The sequence below is a fragment of the Octopus sinensis genome, linkage group LG20 (genome assembly GCF_006345805.1).
Source record: "Octopus sinensis linkage group LG20, ASM634580v1, whole genome shotgun sequence".
Lineage (NCBI taxonomy): Eukaryota > Metazoa > Mollusca > Cephalopoda > Octopoda > Octopodidae > Octopus > Octopus sinensis.
Genome location: NC_043016.1, coordinates 24,606,370 through 24,629,667, shown reverse-complemented (window position 1 = coordinate 24,629,667; position 23,298 = coordinate 24,606,370). Strand labels below are relative to the sequence as shown.

General features: G+C 34.4%; 1 protein-coding gene and 1 long non-coding RNA gene across 6 annotated transcripts in view; one reads left to right on the top strand and one right to left on the bottom strand.

Annotated features, from left to right (window-relative positions):
* Positions 1–6,762: 6,762 nt before the first annotated feature.
* Positions 6,763–20,557, top strand: LOC118767298. 4 transcript variants are annotated; one of them, XR_005003206.1, is made up of 6 exons: positions 6,763–6,906; positions 8,292–9,791; positions 10,056–11,269; positions 11,367–11,888; positions 12,679–17,252; positions 17,585–20,557. It is a non-coding gene; the product is annotated as an uncharacterized LOC118767298 (long non-coding RNA). The 4 variants fall into 4 exon arrangements; XR_005003203.1 differs by having other exon boundaries at positions 12,679–17,346; positions 17,387–20,557; XR_005003205.1 differs by having other exon boundaries at positions 6,764–6,906; positions 12,679–18,242; positions 18,286–20,557.
* The window catches only part of LOC115222495 (protein amnionless), a 76,400-nt gene continuing 61,445 nt past the window's right edge, over positions 8,344–23,298 (bottom strand). Inside the window, exons 8-13 of one of the 2 annotated variants that reach the window (XM_029792724.2) lie at positions 22,705–22,822; positions 12,718–13,014; positions 11,431–11,530; positions 10,485–10,635; positions 9,327–9,419; positions 8,344–8,635 (exon numbers count right to left, since the gene is read on the bottom strand). In XM_029792724.2, the coding sequence (XP_029648584.1) occupies positions 8,543–8,635; positions 9,327–9,419; positions 10,485–10,635; positions 11,431–11,530; positions 12,718–13,014; positions 22,705–22,822 (852 nt within the window). In that variant the 3' untranslated portion in view covers positions 8,344–8,542. Of the gene's footprint in view, positions 8,636–9,326; positions 9,420–10,229; positions 10,636–11,430; positions 11,531–12,717; positions 13,015–22,704; positions 22,823–23,298 lie in introns of those variants that run through there. The other variant, XM_036511661.1, reaches the window with a different exon arrangement.

Here is a 23,298-nt window from a genome sequence, read left to right as displayed (position 1 = left end):
GCAAGAGGAAGCTGCTGACCTCCCCTGTTCGAAGTTTGTAATAGACACAGGTTTGTGTGTCACATAGTTAGCTAGAGGCGATGACCTCTTGGAGCTAATCAAAGGCAGCATTCGTCCTATTTTTATGGACTGCCAAGTTAGCTTGGCGATAACTATTACTATCCAGTACCGCTGCCGTAGTCTCCTTTAGAGAGAATTAGAAATAATGATATTTCTATTGTTTTTAAATGAAATTTTATATAAATACCCTTCAAAGGAGTGGCTGTGTGGTAAGTAGCTTGCTTATCAACCACATTCAGCCCCACTGCGTGGCACCTTGGGCAAGTGTCTTCTCGGACCGACCAAAGCCTTGTGAGTGGATTTGGTAGACGGAAACTGGAAGTTTGTATGAATGTATATGTGTGTGTGTATATGTTTGTCCCCCAACATCGCTTGACAACCGATGCTGGTGTGTTTACGTCCCCGTAACTTAGCGGTTCGGCAAAAGAGACCGATAGAATAAATACTAGGCTTACAAGGAATAAGCTCTGGGGTCGATTTGCTCGACTATAAAGGCGGTGCTCCAGCATGGCCGCAGTCAAATGACTGAAACAAATAAAAGAGAAAATTTCCCAGATTCGTAATCTCTGTATTTTTCTACGTGGATTATAAAGAAAATTTGAAAAGAGATTAAAAATTAAGAAATTGGGGATGGAGGAAATAAAAATTTTGAAAACGTGATTTTTGGGCAAAACGTATTCTCCTCTATCGAAAACATACAAATCCCAAAAACTTTTTGTAGACCCCCCCCCTATATACACACACGCCGAAAATGGGTGGTGTACACATTCTTTACCTCCGCCGTTAATAATTATATTTTTTCTCGCAAATACGCCCACATTTTTGTTGGTCTTTTCACGTGCTCTTTGTTAATAAAAAATACGATTCTTTCGTAATTGTTTAACGAAACTATGACATGTTTCGGTTTAAGAATGGTTACCTTTTTTTTCTTTTTTTTTCTTTATGTTTAAGTCAAAGGTGGGGGAGATTAAGAGAATTGTGCAGCAAATACAGAAAGATATATCCACTTCTTTTTTAAAGATGCTAATATATGATTTGAGTGGTATTTGGCTGCTATTTCTATAGTGCCTACTTAGTGGTTTTAGGAAACACAAAAAGTGATAGGAAAAGTGTGAAGAAAAAATAAGACAAAAAAGTTCAATAAAATAACTGATTTAATACATTTTTCTGTTGTTCCATTGTTCTGTTTATAACATGTTGAATACAACGTAATTTGTCTTTGCGTGTGTGAATTAGTGTAATGCCATCATTATTAAAAGCTGTATCTGCAATCGTGTACACGTTATGTAACGTCAGTTAATGAGTAGAGCGTAATATTTAAATGACGTGATATTTTTACTCGAGACATTTTTTTAATCTTTTGCCATTCACCACTGACTCATTAGGACGTTATTGGTTATCAATGACACTCAGTAAGAACTGTGAGGTAGAAGAAGGTAGCCAAAACTAATGATGCAATATTTAAGAATAAGTCTCTTCCAGAAGATGTAACTATAGCCGGTGGTAAGATCTAGCAAGTCGTATCGTGTTGACCCACGAATAAACGCTATTAAGACACGGGCACACTGGGAGTAGGGCGGGATATATAAGCCTTCATTGGTTATCGGTGTATACTGTAGTTGCATATGCAAGGGTTCCAGTGCATTGCTTTGCGAAGTGGTCTCAAATAATGTTGGTGGCCGTTCTTTTCGTTGTTGTTTAGTTTCGAGTCAAAACTTGTAAAGCCTCTCTATGTTCCAAAACATTATAGCTACGACTACCCTGTCTTTCCAGACAGTTTATCTTGTACAACTTTATGCAATGTTTTTTTTTTTTTCTTAAGGCGGTAGAATGTTATTTGAGAGAGGTTCTGTCAACTGTTTCTAGTAGGTCTGGCGACATCTTTGAAATGACAGGACTGAGTTCCACAAACCGCTGGGGTCAAAAAGCCTTGGGAGTTGACGAGGGATGCTCTACATAGTCGTTGGAATTGGTAGAAAAAAAAGCAATCAAATTTCCCTCAAATGACTACTGATTATCTTATGAATACATAGGCCAATCAGAGTCTTTTACAGTAGCAACCAAACCTCTTCCGAATCTTCTCAAACCACCCCTTATTAATTTTACGTATGTACGCACCAATCAGCAATCAATTTTCCCTTGAATAAATATGAGAGCAATATCTCCCTCTTGTATGTGTGTAAGTTAATAAAGAATCCTTATAAGGTTACACAACCTGTTAGAAATAACAGTCAAGACCCCTCACAGTATCCTAAAATCGTATGTCCAACTTACAGGGTATGGATATTTGCTAAAAGTAGCCGATAAACCACGTCTAACTACTTCTCTTCGAGGTCGCTCATCTTCTAGCAATAATAATCTTCCCGCGAACCACACCACATTTACCTCTGAAGTGCCGTGGTCATGGTTACAGTATACATCGATGTTAGGATGTTTCATTTTTCTTTTGCGCTTTCTCCAAGACTTTTTCATGAGATTTCTTCTCTTTTTGTCCTTTTTCACTCCCTCTTATCCAATTGATCCGGCAATCTGCAGCTCTCCTTCGTTGAAAGAAGCAGTGTAAAATCCGGAATGTAAGGAAATAGATGGTAGCCTGTCCTCACCATATCTCTCCCATTTCAGCCGTTCTGGTTTCTGCTACAAACTCTTATCTTTCTCACCGCACCTACTTTTGCTATATTCATTCGCCTTAGGCGGCAATTTGGTAACAGAATCGTTGGAACGTTGAAAAGAATGCCATGCATTATTCGTTCCGGTTCTCTGGGTTCAAATCCCATCGACATCAACTTTACTTTTGAGTTCGATGAATAAAATAAAAGTCTGCAAAGCTAAAAGAAAATTCAGTGTCACGAGGGCGATGCCATCAGAAGTAAACTTCTTTTATTCCACTACGGTAACAGCCTCTACATTTTTTCAGTTTTGAGGAAAGAAAAATGTCCGAAATGTCGGATTTTTTTTCTCACTTGCCATGGTAAATCCGTAAGTTATTAATTTTTATAAGCGTTAGTTTGTCAATTCCAAATAGGCTAAAACGGTGAAAATCAAGTACGGTAATGTCAAATGAAGTTGACAACTGACCCAGCTACCTTTCAATATCATCATCATCATCATCGTTTAACGTCCGTTTTCCGCGCTAGCACGGGTTGGACGGTTCGACCGGGGTCTGGGGAGCCAGGGGCTGCCCCAGGCTCCAGTCTGATCTGGCAGTGTTTCTACAACTGGATGCCCTTCCTAACGCCAACCACTCCGCAAGTGTAGTGGGTGCTTTTTACGTGCCACCTGCACAGGTGCCAGAGGGGTCTGGCATCGGCCACGATCAGTTGGTGCTTTTTTTTTTTTTTTTTTGTGCTACCGGCACAGAAATATATATATTTTTTTATATTCAAGGTAATATGCAGTTAAGTTCATCACAATCACGTGTATGGAGAGACGAATGAGGAATTTACGGAATTTGAAGTTAATACAAGCTGTTGGATTAATCTAGACCTATGGACAACGACTTTCCAACTATAGGCATCCATGGGTCCCGTCGATTTATTTTCGTTCTTTAAAATATAAATGTGATGGTATTGCTTAGGTTAACAAAAGTAATCGTGCCCCCAAATAAAATACAACACGAATCGATGAAGGAATAATTAAATTTTTTTTTTCGATTCTTGGCAAACATGTTAAGTCCGCCTATTTATGTTTGCCCATATTTTCTCAAGATCTTACGTAAAATGGCTTTCGTAAAGTTTCCAAGAAAATCCAACAGTTTTGAATTTTGTTGTTGCTTAGCCCGAAGTCAACACTTTTCCAGGAGACCTATGATCATAGCACAGGCATTGATCAGAGCTACTTTATAGTCTAATTTATCTTCCTTTATTTTTAAAACGTATGGTGTGGCTCGCAATTTCTTGCACGTCTGGCAAAACCCTTTGCTTGTCCTATACATCAGTGCCACTCAAAGTGGTGGTCCGGGCGCCATCAGCTGCCGGTACGCAGTGAGTTTCCAGAAAAGAAACATTGTAAAATGCTTATGTAGTATTGTATCATTTGTTTACAAAATAAATATAAGTTAAAAATAATTGTCAGCTTTTACTATATTCATTATATACATTGTTTCTGGTATGAATTAATATTACCAGTCCCTGGCACATTGGGGAAAAAACCGCCGGTACGTCACATCATATAGTTTGAAAAGCACTGCTATATATCACATAGTATACACAGGATTCCCTGGCATCCATATATTACATATGATACACATTACCATTTTTTTTTCAAACACCAGAGTAACTTGGGAATCGTCAAAGGAAACTAAATTTCTCAGAATGTATTAACCCTTTCGTTACCAATCTAGATGCAACCGGCTCTGGCTCTGAGTACAAATGTCTTGTTTTCATAAGTTTTGAATTAAAATCTTCCACCAAACCTAAGTCATAATTTATGTCCCTAACACTAGCTGAATGATAACTAAGTTATTTTACTAACTTCTTTATTATATTTAAAGTAATTGAAAGAAACACAGAGCATCTCAAAATAAATACAGTAACGAAAGGGTTAAACAAAATTTAACTAAATGTCTGAAAACAAGTATAGGACAAACTTATGAAAATGATTCGGTTAAGTTGGATTTTCGTTATCAAAATGTTTTTAACTTAATAACAGTGTGACTACTATTAAAACGGTATAGAATCAAAAAGTGCCTTTCATATTTTAGTATTTAAAGAACGATAGTAAAGGGTGTATTTGTTAAAAAAAGCTTGAATCGATAAATGCTAAAATTTATCGAAAACTACACATTATCAAATGTGTTCTTTTACATTTAATACCATTCGAAGGAAATTTCGCTGCTATTTCTAGCACTCTGTTCGAGTGACCACATAGAAGTGTCATTTTACAAAGTGAAATAGGAAATGAGTTGTCGATTTAGTAAATACAATGAAAAAAAAAAGTTCAATAAGTTCCTGGCTGTGGGTAAAAGAAAATGCAGGAGGATTAATTATGATTTTATTCAACCTATTCCCCTCTCAGATTCACACACTTATTGCAACGGTCCTTCAGTTTTTTTTCTAAGCCCTGTAAAAAAACACGGAAGGTTGAGCCTCCAAACAACCTTTCGCGACACTCTTAAAGACAGGAATTTTCAGCACCCTCTCGGATGTGCTGTTTGATATTCGAGAGGGGAACGTCTTTGATTAGTAAGTTTAATCGATGTGTTGACCTGGGGCTAAATAAAACGCTACAACCACTGCGACCGTAATGATATACCAAGCCAACATAGGACCTCTAAGTGGTCCTAGAAACAGTAGTAATATCTCTCCCTCTATAGTCATAAGTCATAAGTAACTTAAGGAAATACGTACAGGGCACTTGTACATGAGTACAAGTGCCCTGTACGTATTTCCAATATATCTGCAATAAGTTGAATCAGTCGCGACTGGTATGCGTTTGCCGCGTTGAACCTAAGTGTACGCAACAACAACGCCATCGACCATAGATATGCGGATACATGAAATCATATTTTTAGCGGGACTGCGACACAACTTCGGATACGAAACTAAAATCGAAGGCTACAGTTTATGCGCGCTTTTCCTGTCATTAAAATTTGTTACATAATTCCATTGTTATGAAAGAATAAATTTTTTTTATATATTTTTCAGTCACTCGCTTTAATAAAACCTAGATTATATTAATTTGTAATTAACTAAAATTAATTGTTGCCAATGTTTTATGAAAAATATTTCTTGATTATTAAAATTTTCCGGCCATATTGAATAATAGTTAAATTGGAAACGATTCAACATTTATTAACTCTACTGAATATAATTATTTCAACACAAACACACAACCATTTGTTGCTACTCTGATTTTTGTTTGTTTGTTTTTGTTGTCACACACGCATATGACATTAACAATTTAGAGGAATGCTTACAAATTCCTTTGTATATATATACATCGTATTGTGGGGTACACAGCTATTACTCAAATTTCGCTAAAATTTAATTGTTTGATTTCTGAAGTTTATAATAAAACGAGTGAAAAGTATCTGCCGAAAAAAAAAATATCCTCATCACTACAATACTTATACTATTTCGGTACTGAGAGCATTGTGTCTTTTACATCGTAAAATGTTCTTGATTTAGATTATATAGAATATTTAGTAAATGTATTACTGACAAGGACAGCAGTTTTATTAAAGCTCCTAACAGACTAATCATGCACTTGTAATGCGTATGCGCACAGAATAATAGAGATATTTCTCATTCGTAAAAGCGGGAAATGAAACCTTTTTCCCCCCCTGACATATCGATACCTAAAATGAAATTAGTAATTTATTGCTTAGGACTGAGACAGTTAATCACTCGAAAGGTGAAGTAGTAGTCATTATTGATGCAACATTGCAAATAAAAATATATTAAGCAGTCTCATCTGGGTGTGCTTAGAAATAATGTAGTTGTAGCACTAGATATAACGATTTAATCAGATGAAACCCCAGAAATCAAATTAATTTCAAATACTTATTTCTCGTTATGTAGGAAAGTGCATTAAAAGAAATAGTTTCAGGAAATTTTTTCCGCCCTAGCGGTTCTAATATATCACTAATGTTGTTGTTAATGCGTCACCATTTTTTAAAAATTCGCTTTCAAATGCACAGAGTATTAATAATTAGCTAATAATAATTATAATCTTTATTAACAAAATTAATTATTATTTATAATTGTTTATCGAGCGTGTTATAATTGTTGCAATGAAATACGAAAATAATGATGACATTCTTCCATCAATCCATTGTTGACATGGCAATTTATTGCGGAAGTTCTTAGTGATGGTCAGTATCTGAGGCAGCAAGTTCACCTACAGGTAGGTCTGTCAGCTAGAGTTTTTCTCTTTTCTATTTATCACTGGATAAACATTTTTCTATAAAGAAAATCTGACAAAGGGAAGAAAACGAGGATCATAATTCACTTTAAATTGCCAATTTTGATCGTGCCGTTGCCATATAATTTATCGGTCGTGTTGCGAAATCACTTTCGATTTAGAACTCGACGATGATCGATTTGTGGTTATAATATTGCTTAACGCTCATAAAAAGAAAACGCTTGATTCATTTATGATTATTACTAATAAAAAAAAAAAGTGAACTTTTGATCGATTCGTGGAATCAAACGAGGAAAACCTCCTCAAAAGCAGATCCACCAAGTCTCCATTTTGATATGAATCATAATGGTAATATGTGGTTGTATTAGCAACTCACCTCATGACGGTTAGATCGAGTAATAATTACTATTATTAAGTTTATCCTGTCTATTTACCCCAGTTTTATTACAGTTGCAAACTCTTACTATCGATATCAGTTAATTTAACATCTCAACCATCACACCCAAAATAATTTTCTCTCCAGAACATTCTCTCCCTTTCTCTTCCCATCCCCCCGCGGTTTTTTGTTTGTACGGCATTGAATGTCTCTCATGAGAGTAATACCACACCAGGACGGTTTTTATGTAGACATCCAAATAATATAAAGATATCTATGTTACTGAAACAAACAGTCATTATATTTGTGCTGATAAGGCCTCACTTTTAACGAGCTGTCAGTCTCATTTCATTCACAATCCTTAGCCGTGCTCAGACGTAATTGCCTTGTGTCTTAATGGCGGGATTTGTTCAACCCATAATTATAATTAGATTTACGTTTGTCAGCGGACATTCACAGGTAAAACCTATTTACTCATTTATTATATACCATTTCATTGTTTGTTACTTTTATAACAGTGACACTGGTAATCGTACAGATAATTTATTTAATATACCCGCGTGTGCTTGTATGTATGTGTGTGCGTGTGAGAGACAAACGAAAGAATTGTAAAATATGTTTAAAAAAGACCGACAATGCCGATGTTTAGTCAGACTAAAAACTTATTGCTAATTCTGATTATAATTTTCTCCCCATGGAATTATATAATTACGTTAATTTGCACTCAAAGAGAGATAATACTCCTTTTCTTGAAAAGCATTGACAGGCTAATAACTCGTGACCCAACCAACCTATTTTGCAACCATTTTCCCTCCAATAATTTTTGACTGTAACTTCCATCTACTCACTGTTATTGATTATATATATATATATATATATATATATATATACACACACACACATACATATACAAACCAATGTTAAAGATTATTGTTATGCCATTTATTCAGTTGGGAATAACCAAGTCTAATCTAAATTCTTTCTTTTTCAGAACATGTCAAACACCACGACAACGCGCTTTCATCAAATACGCTGGAAGATAATTTGATATATGCAAGATGATTAGAGAATATTTATTCCATGTATATTGTTACACAAGTCACATTTTAGACTTTTAAATGTTTTGGTTAATCTATAAAGAAACAATAATAACCGATAGACAAAGCTGACAGTATGTTCAACAGATGTTGATGATGATAATCTAAAGTAACTTTAAAAATATTTTCTTCCTCGACTCCTTCCTTAGATTGTGCTGTCTTGCAACTCAGCAGGATCGTTAGTAGGTTCCAAAGAGAGAGATGGGGAAATTCTGCTGGGATCATCGAACAAAGTTTCCTAAAGAAGAAAACAAAATTGATTTAAAATTTATATTTTGGGAGAGAATTTTGTTAGAAGCAATAAACCAATATGTAAGATTTGGCAAAGTTACAGGATGCAAGAATAAATAGAGTTATTTATTAGTGTAACTTCAAAAAAATCCCACTGAAGGAATTTAAGAGAAGTTTAGTGCCAATTGAGAAATTTTTTTGGTAAAATTATAATTGATTATCATTATTTCTTCAATATAAATAACGATTCAGTTGCTAGTAGGGACCCCAACTCTTTTGCACAAAAAGGGTTTGTAGGACCTTATAGGGATGTGTGTTCTAATCTTAACTATCAGCATCACTATTATCTAAACTGCTGTAAATAATTTTATTTGTAGTTAAAGCCCAGACACACACACAAAATTTGGGGAATATAAGAAATAATCACAGTTGTACATAATAATTATTACCTAATAATGCAGTTTATAAACAATATATATTCACACAAAACTGTTACAAAGCAGTTGTTAACATACATTATTATACCAGATGTTGCTCTACAATATGTGTATATATATGTGTGTATAAATGCATGTATGTATGTGCTGCATTTGTGTTAGATGAATGTATTATCTGTCTTTGTTCTATGTTTGTTTGTGTTAATAAAAAGGTAAAAATGTATGGTAAGTGATTCCATTGTTTATTTTTAACAAACTTACTTGGTTCAAATCTGAACTATAAAGTGGGTTATTGAATTCTTGGTTGTTGTACGCATTATTTGTATTTCCTCCACTGGCCGAGCGGTTAGTTGACTAGTCAAAGATAATGGAAAAACAATTGGTAAGTACTATGTTTCTATTATTAGAAAAAAATATATTTCTTGGTAAAGTGGCACAGTTTTAAAGTTTACCAGATGTGGTTTGAATAAAGTAAAAAAAAAAAAATTAGAAATCATTTGAAAATTAAAAACATTTCATAATTTTCATGTAATATCGTATAATAAAATAAGTTTTGGATATTAAAAAAAATTTAAATTTCAAATCATTCTTTAACTTAAAACTAGTGCCCCTTTCCTTGAAATTTTTGGAATTTCACTAAAATGTAAATATTTTCAACTATTTTTGGTTAATGCTAAAATTTTTATTTACAGGTTTGGTGACAAAGACAAAACTCAAAAACCACATGTAAGTTAATTTTCTTACCAGAATATTTAATTTAGCTAGTTGAACTGCTAGTATTGTAAACTGATTTATTTTTGTGTGATTTAGACTATTTTATTTAACAACTGTTGTAGTTTTGAGGTAAAATTTTTGTTAAATTTCTCCTTCAGTAAACTAATTATTAGAGAAAGGTTTAAAATAGTACAATTGTGTTTGTAATATGATGTATAATGCAAACATTGCATTTTGTTCTACTACATGTCTTGTATATATGTTTATATTTTTCAGGTGGTATAAAACAGTTCAGTCCTAAGGCCACATTTGATACTTCTAAATTGTAGTTTAGATAAAATGATATATAAGAATTTAGCATAAGGATAAAAGTTTTCAGAAGTCTTACATTTATAAAGGAAATCATTTAACTCTTAATTACAATTCAGCCTCAGACCACCTGGATTAAGTATTCATATTCAAATTAAATTCTTGATCAAAATCTCATCAGTCGGTCAACATCAAAATAATGACCAATATATATAAATAAGCAATAGTTACAGATATCCTACAATACCATTTCAAAAGGCTGATTATATTGAAAATTGAAACACACTGATAGAAATAGTTATGAAATTGTATGAAAATTACATTAAAAATATGGTGCATTTGACCAAGAAAATTCATTTCTGAAATGCATTCTTTGAAAGTATTTATTGAACCTACTTCAGCACCATAAACTGGATTTTGAAATCCTCCTTCGTTATGATATGTTGGACTTGGTAAATCATCTAATGGGACATTGTCTTGATTAATAAATCTGCTGTGAATGTTAGGAAAGAATTGTCCTGATGTAAAAGGATTGGAAAAATTACGCCTGAAAAATATACAAACATGTATTCTTTACATATTTATCCAGAGTGAGAACCAGGCTACAAATGCAATGCTTTAAGAGCTTATATTATAAGAGCAATTAAGAAAGATTTAAAGATGATTTAAAGCTATTTTATTGGAATATAGAACCATTTTTAAGCTGTTGTAAACTATTTTTGTATGATGCAAAAATCTGAAGTATTTATCCATTACAATTTGATTTTCAGTCTATATGTAGGTAAATCAAAGTTATTCAAATATGCTTTTGTCAGAGAAATAAATTATACTTGGACTAAATGGTTCAACACAGAATGGATCCTCTAATAGCATCCAAGGGCCAGTTGGTGGTGTTTTACATCCATACAATTTCTTTTTATCAAATTACACGCACAAGGCACTGATTCTCTCGTGGATAATGTTGAAGACACTTGCCCAAGGTGTTGTATCCTAAGATTGAACCCAAAACAAAGATATTTGCGAGACAAAACTGCCTAACCAAACACCCAAGCTTGAGGTGCCCACAAATAGCAAGGCACCTTTGTTTTACTTAATATCGAAACTTATGAATTTATAGCAATAGGGTTAGTATTTGGTTATTCATCGAATACAGAAATGAAACAATGAAATATAAAATTAAGGTAAGTGCAAAAAATTTTAATACAGATTTTGAAATTATCATAATTTAAATTGTTTATAAAAAATAAAAACTAATTTCTTTTCTTCCCTTCTCTACAGGTTGTAAAATCATTAGATAGAACAGTAGGAAATAGTATTACTATAAGTGGCTGACTGGACTTACATGTTACCTCTTCTGTAGAGGAGAAGTAAGATAACAATCAATAGAAGCAATATCAGACTGCCCAAAGTGAATCCAAGGACTGCAGCAGTTGAAAATCCACCTGGGAAGAAGAAGAAGAATAAAAAGGACTTTATATTAGAAAATATGAGTTGATGTAAAATCATTAATGTGTTTATATGTTGTATTATAAAATGCTTTTTAAAGAAGTAGATTAAAAAAAAAAAGTATTTTTGATGGTAAGAAAGATTATTTTTTTTATGTGTAAGTATAAATTGCGAAAAAGATGAAGAAAGAAAACAAGATAATTAGGTGAGTTGAGTTACTTGATAACCCTATCATACCAATCTTAAAATGACCTTTTCCTCTTTTTCTAATTCTATTTCTGTTTTATTGCAGGTGTGGTATACTGGTTCTATTCATAAATAGAACTAGGTTGAATGCAGAAATTGTAAAATAAAGTAAGCCAATAATACAATTTTAAACACCATCTTGTTTCAAATGACTTTTAACCTTTTTGATATCAACCCACCTGAGACAAGCTGTTGGTCCTAGGATACAAAATTCCTATTTTAACGTTTTAATCTAAGTTAAAACTTTCTATTGAAATTTCATGACAATTTCTGTTCCAAACACCAGCTTAATAATGTTATCTTACTAAATTCTTTGTTATTTTCAAAATACATAAACAACAAAAGCAGTGTATTTTTCACAGAAATATAGTAACAAAAAGGTTAAAAAACCATTTCTCAGCTATTATGATTATTTGGGTAGCTCAGTTAATGTTTTATGTCAATCAACTTTAAGTTTAACCCTTTTGATAACAGCCTGTGAGAGACAACTCTTGATGATATATAAAAAAAAAAAACAACCTTTCATTAAAATTTTATGTTCCTAAAACCAATATAATAATGACAGCTAATTTGATAAATTCTTCCTTATTTTCATACGAAATTAATTGAAAAAAAAGTTATATATATAAGCAACAGAAATTGGTAACAAATGGGTTAAATATAAACAATAAAATGGGATAGATTGTATTGCTATAGTCTTAATTTTGATATGAGCGAAAAGTTTTTAACGTAATTTTCCAAACTATGTTCTTACAGTATAAAGTGTTTATACATTTCCTTTTAATATAATTACTATAGTTACTATGTTGTTCTTACTGATACACTTATATAATAATGATAATGTACTCAACCCCCAAATTGTAAATATTTTAACATATTTCTTTTTTTTTTTTTTCAGCTAACAAAAACTTCCTTCTTGTTATCTTTGTAACATTACCTATAGGTTCAGCCTTTATGTTACGACCACTCTCGGGTTTACCATAGCCCTGTGTAGTTGTCTTTTGACTTGTTCTTTGTGTTGTTGTTGTTGTAGTAGTACCAGTTGTTTTTGTTGTTGTTGTCCATGTTTGTTTTGGTTTTATTATAGTTGATGACACTGTTGCTGGTGTTTTTGTTGTTGTTGTCAATGTCGTCGATGTCTTTGTTGTTTCCGAAGGTCTCTTGTTTCTTGGCGTTCCAGAAACTTTTATCTCAACTGCTGAAAATATGTATTTGTAACCTCCGTGCTTTATGTCTGTTTTGAGAGAAAATGATTACATTTAGAATTCACTGTATCAAGGCATTGTACCAATATTTTAAAAATAAGTTTTCATTGTGAAAATTGAAGAGTAAATAAAATTATGCGTTTTTGTATTTTCCTTTATTTATAAACATGAATACAACTGGCTGATTTACAGCATTTTAAAATTACATGTTTCAGTTTTGTGTAAAATTATGTGAATATACACATGTTGTAGAGCAATGTGGAATATGTATGTTTGTAGATAAATGAAAAACTTTTGATATTCTAATACTTTAGAGAAACATTTAACAAATTAGTTGAAGGACTAAATTTCTAACAGCTGTAATTAAATTTACATATATCATTGTTAACTGAGCCTTCTTGATTGTTAAATGCACTCCCTACCTTCCATGAGATCAATACGTACACCCTTGTTAGATCATATGTATAGACTTTGTACTGATCCTTGGGAAAGTGGGCATAAGGAACCATGAAAAAGAGAGAGAGGGACAGCAATACACTTATAACCAGAACTTATATCAGAAGTAAACAATAGTGGCAGTAGTAGTAGTAGTGTTTCTTTTAATTGGCCATTTAGCAAATTAGTTTGAGAAATATCTATAGAAAACCAAATAATGTAAGAATTCTGTTAAACGGTTTACATGGCAATTACTAATTTTAAGTTTGAAAAAGAGAAACAGAAGCAAAGATATAGCTGACTCAATTATAGATTTTAGAGAATATGTTTTTAATGTTATATTCTTATTTGCATACAGTTACCTGCACATTTCCTAATAGGTTATTGTTTCACTCTGAAAATGACTAAATGGACTTTATACATAGAAGGGAAAAAGAGAAATACTCCTCTCCTCTCCTCATATCACCATCAATAGTTTTGGAATATTTTTCTCTTGAGCAAAGTTTATTTTTTGATATATACTTAAAATGTCAGATACAATTCTTGGAAATTTTATTAAAATCAAGTTTAGCTCTTTGCTTGATTTTTCAACTTTGAAGCAGTTATAATTGAGGTGGTAGTTTATTTTAAATTAAATAAGATATTTCATAAACAGTTATCTCATTTGTTTTGTCTTATCTAACATTGTTTCCTTAAAATCTAATTCACTGGATTTGGTTCATTTAACATCTAATGCTAAATCTTTCTCATATTGGTTTATATCAAATCTAGCAACATTCTGTTCCATTTGGGAATGGGGGAAATTTAAAACTTTTACATTAACATTGCTTAAGCGAATGAAAAAAATGTCTCAAATAACCACAAACAATTGTTTAGCCACCATAATTTAGGGGTATGATTTGAAAGAAATCTGGCTGCTATTTCTAGCAGACCAAGCAGTATTGTAAAATGTCCCATGTCCATAAATGTTATAAACTGAAGGAAAGTTACAAGGTTAATAGAACTGCTACCTATCTTGAAAGTCAAGATTTATAAAATATCTCAATTGCATTTTAATTTCTAGGATCCTTAGTCTACTAAACTAAATTTGAAAAATCACTTTAATTTTGAAGTACTGTTTATCTGCTGGAATTTATTACAACCATTGAAATCCTAACCAAACTTCATCTAATGTTATGACTAAATTGCGTATAATACTACTTTTTCCTAGATTTTTTAATAATTATGTTATTCTCTTGCATTTTTAAGAGAATTTACTAATTTATCAATAGTTTCTTGATACAATTTAATGTAGAATAGGTTGGCATATCTAATATTTTATCGGATGCAGAGTATAGTCTCCGCTTCGCACTGTATTGACTAAGTGACTTCAATTATGTTAGAACTGAAATGTAACAAATCAGTTATTTCTTTTTTTACTGTTTTCAAACTAACCATGCTGTAACTGCTCCTGGTTCTATAAATCACACTTACTGTTTTAGAGTGATTCAAATTAAAACCTTCCATCAAGACTTGATGTTAATTTATGTTCCAAACATTAGTTTAATAACGACAGTTATTTTACTAAATTCTTCATCAGAAATATGCTAACAAAAGAGTTCACCGCTTTCCTTCTATACAATGACTACATTAACTTACATGTGACATTTTTACTGTTTATTCCTGCCAATATTATTGCAATATAGTTTTTCTTTTTTTTTCTTATTTAATATGCATGACTGACCTATGTTGAGATTGCTAGTATTACAGTCCTTTTGTGTATTCAATATCTTTTATTTTTGCCCTTTCTTTCTTTGCTACCACAAATCCCCAATAATGAACAACTTGTTCTCTCTATCCTTTTTCTGTCTTTGTAGATCTGAGCACTGGTCTTTAATTGCAGTCATTATTTTGTGAGTGTCAATCTCACTATGCTGCTTCTCCCATTCCTCTTCACCCACTGTTCATGTTTCAAATGCTCTATATCATCCAATTCACAAACTATGATTCTCACACCTTTTCTATTTCAGCCTCTTATATTCTTCAGTTTATGTTTAGCTCACTACTATGAATTACCCAAAGTTCTGAGAACACTGCCTCAAATTAGACAAAGTCTTTCACCTTTCAGAATTGGTTAATTTGGCTAGGTTGACTCTTCTTTTTGTTTGAAGGCTACTGGCTTCAATTTATTATCTTCTCTGAGTATTCACATCACTTGTCTCTGTCTTAGTACTCACTCTCTTATGATGTGTCCCAACTCCATTCCCTCTCCAACTATTTCACATTTTGTACACTAATCTCTCTTATGAAGAGCACAAACCTTCCCTTATCGGAAGTGTACAAATTTTTTTTGCTGTCCTGAGCTACAATGCTCATTTCTTCTTTTAATTGCTCTTTTATGAGAGCTCTCATTCATAAATTTATTTCAGGAAGAGCACAAATTTTGTTTCTATTTGCTCTATCATGAGAATACTGTTTCCTCATTTTCTCTAATGAAGATAATGGCCCTTACATTCCCACCTGTACAAGCATTAACCCCATATTCTATCTGAGCTCATTTTTATGAAGTGACATGACCCTATTCTTCCTGTCAGTTCACATTCATAGAGTATATACACTCCATTCTCTTCTAGTTCACTCTCTTATGATGTGTACTGACCTTATTCTTTCACTGAGGTTTCTAATGAAGTGTACAGCTCCAGTTCTTTCTATTCCAGCCCACTTCTCTTTCCTGGACCTTTTTTTATAAAGTGTAATGACCTTCTTTCTCCTAGTTTCCTTATTTAGTGTACAGGTCCTATTTTCCCAGTATACACTTTTATGATGTGTACTGGCAGTAATCTCTTATGACATGTACTAGCCATTCTCTCTCTCTCTCACACTTTTAGACTGTACTGATCCTATTCTCGATTCCCCCTTTTGCCAGCACACTCATGCACTCTTGTGAAGTGTCCTGATCCTATTCTCAGTCTACTCCTATGAAATGCACTGGTCTTATTACCCTAGCTCCTTTATAAAGTGTGCATACTATTTTATCTCCTCTAATTGTACTGGCCAGCTACCCTTTCAGTTAATGCCCTTATGTATACAGACCCTATTCTTTGTCTTAGCCCACACACTTTATAATGTGTCCTAAAACCTCTTTTCTCTCTTTTGCCCAGCTCACTCTTATGAAGTGTACTGGTCCTTTGTTCTTTATCCCAGTTCCCTTCTCTCTCACACAGTTGATGATGACAATCTTATGTGAACAGGCCCTTCTCTCTGTCTTAGCACACACACTATATGTTTTAACCCTATTCTCTCTCTCACACAGCCCACTCTTATGAAGTGTTTGCTTCTATTCTTTCTCTCAGCTCAATTTCTTATGAAGTGTGTACCTCTCTCTCCATCTCATTCTTTTTTCAAAGTCTACTAGCTCTCAGTTCACTTTTTTTATGAAGTGTACTGGTCTTGTACTCTTTCTCTCTCAGTACATTTTATGAAGTGTACAAACCTTATTCTCACTTTTCCAGTTCACTCACCCATCTCTCAGTTCCCTCTTTTATGAGGTGCCCTGGGCCTTGTTTGGACCCTATCCTCCTCTCAGTTCCCCCTCTTGTGTCCTGGCCCTATTCTTTCATATTACTTTTTTATAAAGTGTACAAACCAAATCCTGTCTCTCTCTCAGGGGTGTCCTGGACCTTGTTTGAACCCTATCCTTCCTCTTTCAGTTCTCTCTATTATGCCCTAGCCCTATTCTCTCTCAGTTCACTCTCTTATGAAGTGTACTGGTTCTTGTACAAACCCTACAACCCCTCTCTGTTATGAGATACTTTGGCCATTATATAAAACCCTGTTTCCTCTCTCATGAGAGGTCTTGGCTGTATTCTCTCTCTCTCTTTCTCTCTCAGTTCCCTTTCTTACAAGGTGTACTGTCCCAATTTTCTCTCTAAATTCGCTCTCAAAAGGTGTCCTGGCCATATTCTCTCTCAATCCCCCTCTTATGAGGTGTCCTGGGCCTTGTTTGGACCCTATCCTCCCTCTTTCAGTTCCCTCTCTTATGAGGTGTCCTGGACCTAATCTCTCTCTCTCTCCCACAGGTCTCTCTTATGAGGTGTCTTGAGCCTAATCTCTCACTCTGTTCCCTCTCTTATGAGGTGTACTGGCCCTATTCTCTCTCTCTCTCTCAGGCCCCTCTCTTATGAGGTGTACTGGCCCTATTCTCTCTCTCTCTCTCAGGCCCCTCTCTTATGAGGTGTACTGTCTGTTCTATCTATCTCTCTGTTCCCTCTCTTATGAGGTGTCCTGGCCTTATTCTCTCTCTCTCTCTCAGGCCCCTCTCTTATGAGATGTACTGGCCATTCTCTCTATCTCTCTGTTCCCTCTCTTGTGAGATGTCCTGACCCTATTCTCTCTTTCTCAGGGCCCCTTTGTTATGAGGTATCTTGGCCTTGTTCTCTCTATCTCTATGTGAGATGTTCTGGCCCTATTCTCCCTCTCTCTGTTTCATCTCTTGTGAGATGTTTTGGCCCTATTCTCTCTCTCAGTTCCCTCTCTTATGAGGTGTCTGACCCTGTTCTCTTTCTCTCTCACAGTTTCCTCTCTTACGAGGCATCCTGGCCCTATTCTCTCTCTCTGTTCCCTCTCTTACGGGAGTATTCTGGCCCTGTTCACTTGCTCTCTCAGCTCCCTGTTTTATGAGGTGCTCTGGCTATCTCTCCCTCTCAGTTCCCTCTCTTACGAGGTGTTCTGGCCCTGCTCTCCCCTATCTTACAAGGTATCCTGCCTGGCCCTGTTCTCTCTCTCTCTCTCTCTGTTTCCTCTCTTACGAGGTGTTCTTGCCCTATTCTCTCTCTTTTATGAGGTGTCTTGGCCCTGTTCTCTCTCTCTGTTTCCTCTCTTATGAGGTGTCCTGGCCCTGCTCTCTCCCTATCTTACAAGGTGTCCTGCCTGGCACTGTTCACTCTCTTTCACAGTTTCCTCACTTATGAGGTGTTCTGGCCCTATTATCTCTCTCTTATGAGGAGTCCTGGCCCTGTTCTCTCTGTTTCCTCTCTTATGAGGTATTCTGTCTGTTAGTTCACTCTTTTATGAAGTGTCCTGACCCTATCCTCCTCTTCTCAGTTCCCTCTCTTATGAGGTGTTCTAGCCCTTATACAGATATTATCTTCCCTCTCTCATGAGGTGTCCCATCCCTATACTCTTTGTTTATTCCCTTAAGAAGTGCACAGCTCTATTCTCTCTTACTCCTAGTTCACTTTTATGAAGTACCCTGGCCCTATTCTCTTTCTCTCAGTCTATTCCTTCAGAACTATACAAATGCTATTCTTTCATTAGACCTGTTCTTTCTCACAGTGTCCTGATCATATCCACTCTTTTTCCAGCTTTACACTTTTATCAAGTGTATTCTCTCTCTCTCTAGTTTAGGTTTAAGTGTTAACCTTACTCTTTCTCCTTGCAGACACTTTTAAAGTGTACATGCCCTATCCTCTTTAATCCTAGTAGACACACACAAACTCTTATGAAGTGTACTGGCACTATACTCCTCTCTTCTGAGTTTAGACCCTTGGAAGTGTACATGTCCTATTCTCTCTCTCTTTCTGTGTTACACATTTTGGTGTACAGACCTTATTCTTCCTCTCATAGCACATACTTGTACGAAAAGTTTTGGCCTTATTCTCTCTCCCAACCCACACAAAATTTCTGGTATCATCTCCCTCTTAACTCACTTATGATTAATACTGGTCCTGTTACCTCATCTCTCATGAGCAATGCCATCTCTCTGCTCCTAAGTACACTTGTTCTTTTTCCCCACTTCTCAAACTAAGTGTAATGTAGTTTTCTCAGGCATGTTGCCTTTATGAAACACTACTACTCTCAATCTCTATCCATGTGTTGTGTATTGTCTATTTCTTTTCTCAAGTACTCCTACTGGCTTGTTTTTATTAAAAACACCAACCCATATTTTCATTTCAATTGTTATTACTCTCTGAGAATACTGACTGTGTTCACTTTTTTAAAAATCCCAACTTATCTTTGAAAAAGCATAAAACCCTAAACTCTATTTTTTCCTCAAAGACCCCGATTCCACTTCTATTTCCTCAAAAGCCCTGATTTCACTTCTATTTCTTGATCCCATGGATCCTTAATTTTTCTCTCTCAAAACTTTTTGCTCTTATTTTGAAAATACCAGCTTTTCTGGCATTTTAAAAAGGAGTACCAACTGTATTTTCTTAATATTTGCTCAAATAAAGAGCAGTGTTCTTTGTGATTCAGGCACATTCTTTATGTTGTTCTATCCCTCCATAGCTCCATCATTGGAGTAACTCAACCGCTACAACCCTGCCTTCTCTCACCTGCTACTATAACAAAGAATCCAAACCCGACCATTTATCCTAAGGTGTTATCCATCTCTATCCTTTTCGTCTACCATTCCTGGCCCTGCTTTTTCCTGAAACCTAATTTTGTTGTTATCTGCTTAGAGTTACCATTTAAAATCACTCACAACTTTTGCAATCAATCCTTTTTGTATTTGTTATTTTCATTATACTAACCAAACCCCAATCTGCTCAATTGATTTTAGCTCTTTTGGCACCTCTTGTGATTTTAATTCATCACTGTAGCCAACTTACAATATTTGCTTCATTATTACAATTATTGTTGTCTAATCATTTTCTTCCTTTTCTCAGATACAATCTGAAGTGACTGTTTCAAGTCAACTCCCTGTTAACTTCATTTCTCTCTACTGACATTAGTCTACCCACTTCATAATTCTGTTGATTAAAAGTATATTTTAGAATACTTGACTGTGATGCTATCTTTCTCATATATAATCATTGGTCTCAAGCATATGAAATCAATTTTTTTAATGTTTTTATGTTTTGTTTATGTTTAAAATTATGGGGAAGATAATATTTAAACTGATCATTATTTTTGTCATTGTCCAACTCTATGAAGTGTACTTTTCTCTAATAAAAAACTTTTCACATACATTTGAAATCACAAGGCAACTATATAGTTTTAAAATATTTGCTATCACTGCTGCCACTGTAAGTGACTTGGTATTTTAAATTATTAACTATTATTACTATTGTAAATTATTGTGTATTATGTAATTATCAAAGGTTTTATAAATATGAATCATTGTATATCAAATTGAATAAAGTGTGATAAACTGAATAAAGTTTCTTTTTCTTTTACAAATCAGAACTAAAAATTTATAATGAAATCACCATCAATGTCATGTTCCATACTGAAATGAGTTGGTCAAATCTAAATATAATTTACCCAATTGTGATATATATATACATACATACATAAACACACACACACATACAACTCTACATCATACAAAGGTAGATAAATGAAAACTTTAAACAGTTAAATTGAAGAATATTAAGTAAAGACACTGAAGAAACTGCACCAGTATTATAGTAGGGTTGCAGTTGAAACGTAGGCTTTCATAAAGCTGTATATATATTAATTAAAAGAATTAATGGTAATGCTATGCAACTTCGTAATAATCCTTATTATTATTGTTGATAATATTATCATATGATAGCTGTCCACTTCTGACTGAGGAAGACCACCCCTGCAAAATGCCAGCAATGCTTGTGCACAAAGTTATTGCACCTCCTATCAGTGGGTTTGCATCCACAGATTCCATGCCTGCTGCAGTGCCCTCTTATTTTTACTGGTCATCGTAAAGTTGCTTCCTCAGCGATTGCATAACTCAAAATTTTAGGTCCAATAAGGCTTGCACAGCACCTCAAAGATCCTCTCCACATTGGAGTGACTTTCTCCTAGAGGCATGCTTTAACAAAAGGTAAGTGTCTCACTCCCAGTGATCTTCTAGCATGCTGGACACCAACCTAGAACTTCTGAGGGCCTGTACTATAGCTAGATTGTTGTTGAACCTACTCTAAGTTCATCCATTCTTTTGATAGGTTTTCTTTTTAATCCTGCTGGGTTTCTAGTAATCCTCACCAGGCAAGCCTAGTTGGGGTGCAAGTTTAGTTGCTGACAACCTGAGGACAAAAGGTTGTACTGGATTCTATGTTAGCAGCAGCATATATGAGACCTCACAGGTGACCTGACTCAACTCTCACTCTCTAAATATATATATATATACATACAAAGTGCTATTGAAAATTATGTAAAATTTTATAAGTGAGAACTTGAAACTGGTACTGTAATGCATCTTAATGGCACCAAGATGATACACAGTACTGACAGTTATGTAAAGATTGTTTTAGCACTATAATCATGCTAGTTTCAGAAATATCTTTCACATGATTGACCTGAGGTTTATTATTCGAAATAATTAGAAACTTGTGGAAGTGTTCTATCTCATGCACACACTGTTTTTTAATAGAAGTAATTTCTACTGAATACTGTAAAGCTCCCAACTTAACCAAGTTTACAAGTGACTTGTACTTCAGCTTTAGCACCCAGACAAATAGGCTATACTTTCTTCTCCCTTCACATACATTTGTTCATCGATTTCTAGTTTCACTATACTTAACATCTACTTTTGACACAACTAATGCTAAAGACAGTCTCATGAAGGAAAGTATACCAATGAAGCAGTTACAACTACTATTGCTACAACCACCACCATCAGCTGCTTTATATACACAAGAAGCATATTATCACTCCAAATCAATCTGTCCAATACATATTTTTATACTGTAAACTGAGAGAAAGTCAAGCACACCCAATATATACATGAAAAAAAAATGACTAAACTGAAATGCGTAAGTTCAATCTTCTCACAATTTTTAGATTAAAAGTTAATGAAAATAACAAAATATTGCAAACGAAATTGTTTAAAAGGTAAAATATGAAAATATTCATTGATGATATAAACTGATCTGAACAAGCTGTACACATCAGTCTATTGTATAAATTTTTTTCCTCTGTATTTATAATAGTGTAGGAGTGGGTATGTGGTAAGTAGCTTGCTTACCAACCACATGGTTCCGGGTTCAGTCCTACTGCGTGGCACATTGGGCAAGTGTCTTCTATAGCCTCGGGCCAACCAAAGCCTTGTGAGTGAATTTGGTAGATGGAAACTGAAAGAAGCCCATATATATATATATATGTGTGTGTGTGTGTCTGTTTGTCACCCCAACATCGCTTGACAACTGACGGTGTGTTTACATCCCTGTAACTTAGCAGCTCAGCAAAAAGAGACCGATAGAATAAGTACTAGGCATACAAAAATAAGTCGGGGGGGGGGTTGCTTGACTAAATGCGGTGCTCCAGCACGGCCACAGTCAAATGACAAACAGATAAAAGAGAGAAAGTATAAACAATAAACTTACCATCAATGATGTCCTCATATATTTTCTGACCAATAATCACACTATGTTCTCCAGTAATATCCATAAGCGTTAGCTGTATGTCATTATCGATTCTTGACACTATGAATTTTACATTACCCTAGAATTGAGATAGAAAGAAATTAAACATAACAGAAAACAAATATCATTTTGTATTCCAAGTTGAAAAAGATCAGAACACCCAATATAAATATTATTTTCTACATGTTAGGTAAGTTTTAAAAAAACAACTTTTTAAGCAGAAAAGCTTAGAATGACCCACTACAGTGCTTGCAAGACTTAGTTGTAGCCAGTAATATGACACCTGGCCCAAATGGTTTCCACAGTGTAGACACTGATAAAAGCACCCAAAGTGCTTTGTATTATTAAACCAGTGGATGGATTAAGTCTACCACCCAAGTTGGCCAAAGCAGAATTTGAAACCAAGACAAATACTGCTAATGCATTGCAATCCTTACAGAGTTCTGCTAAGCGACCATTCCGGAGAGATATTTTTACTGATCCCGGGAGGATGAAAAGCAAAGATGAATTTCTGATTTGAACTCGGAAGAATGAGAGGATCAAATAACACAAGGT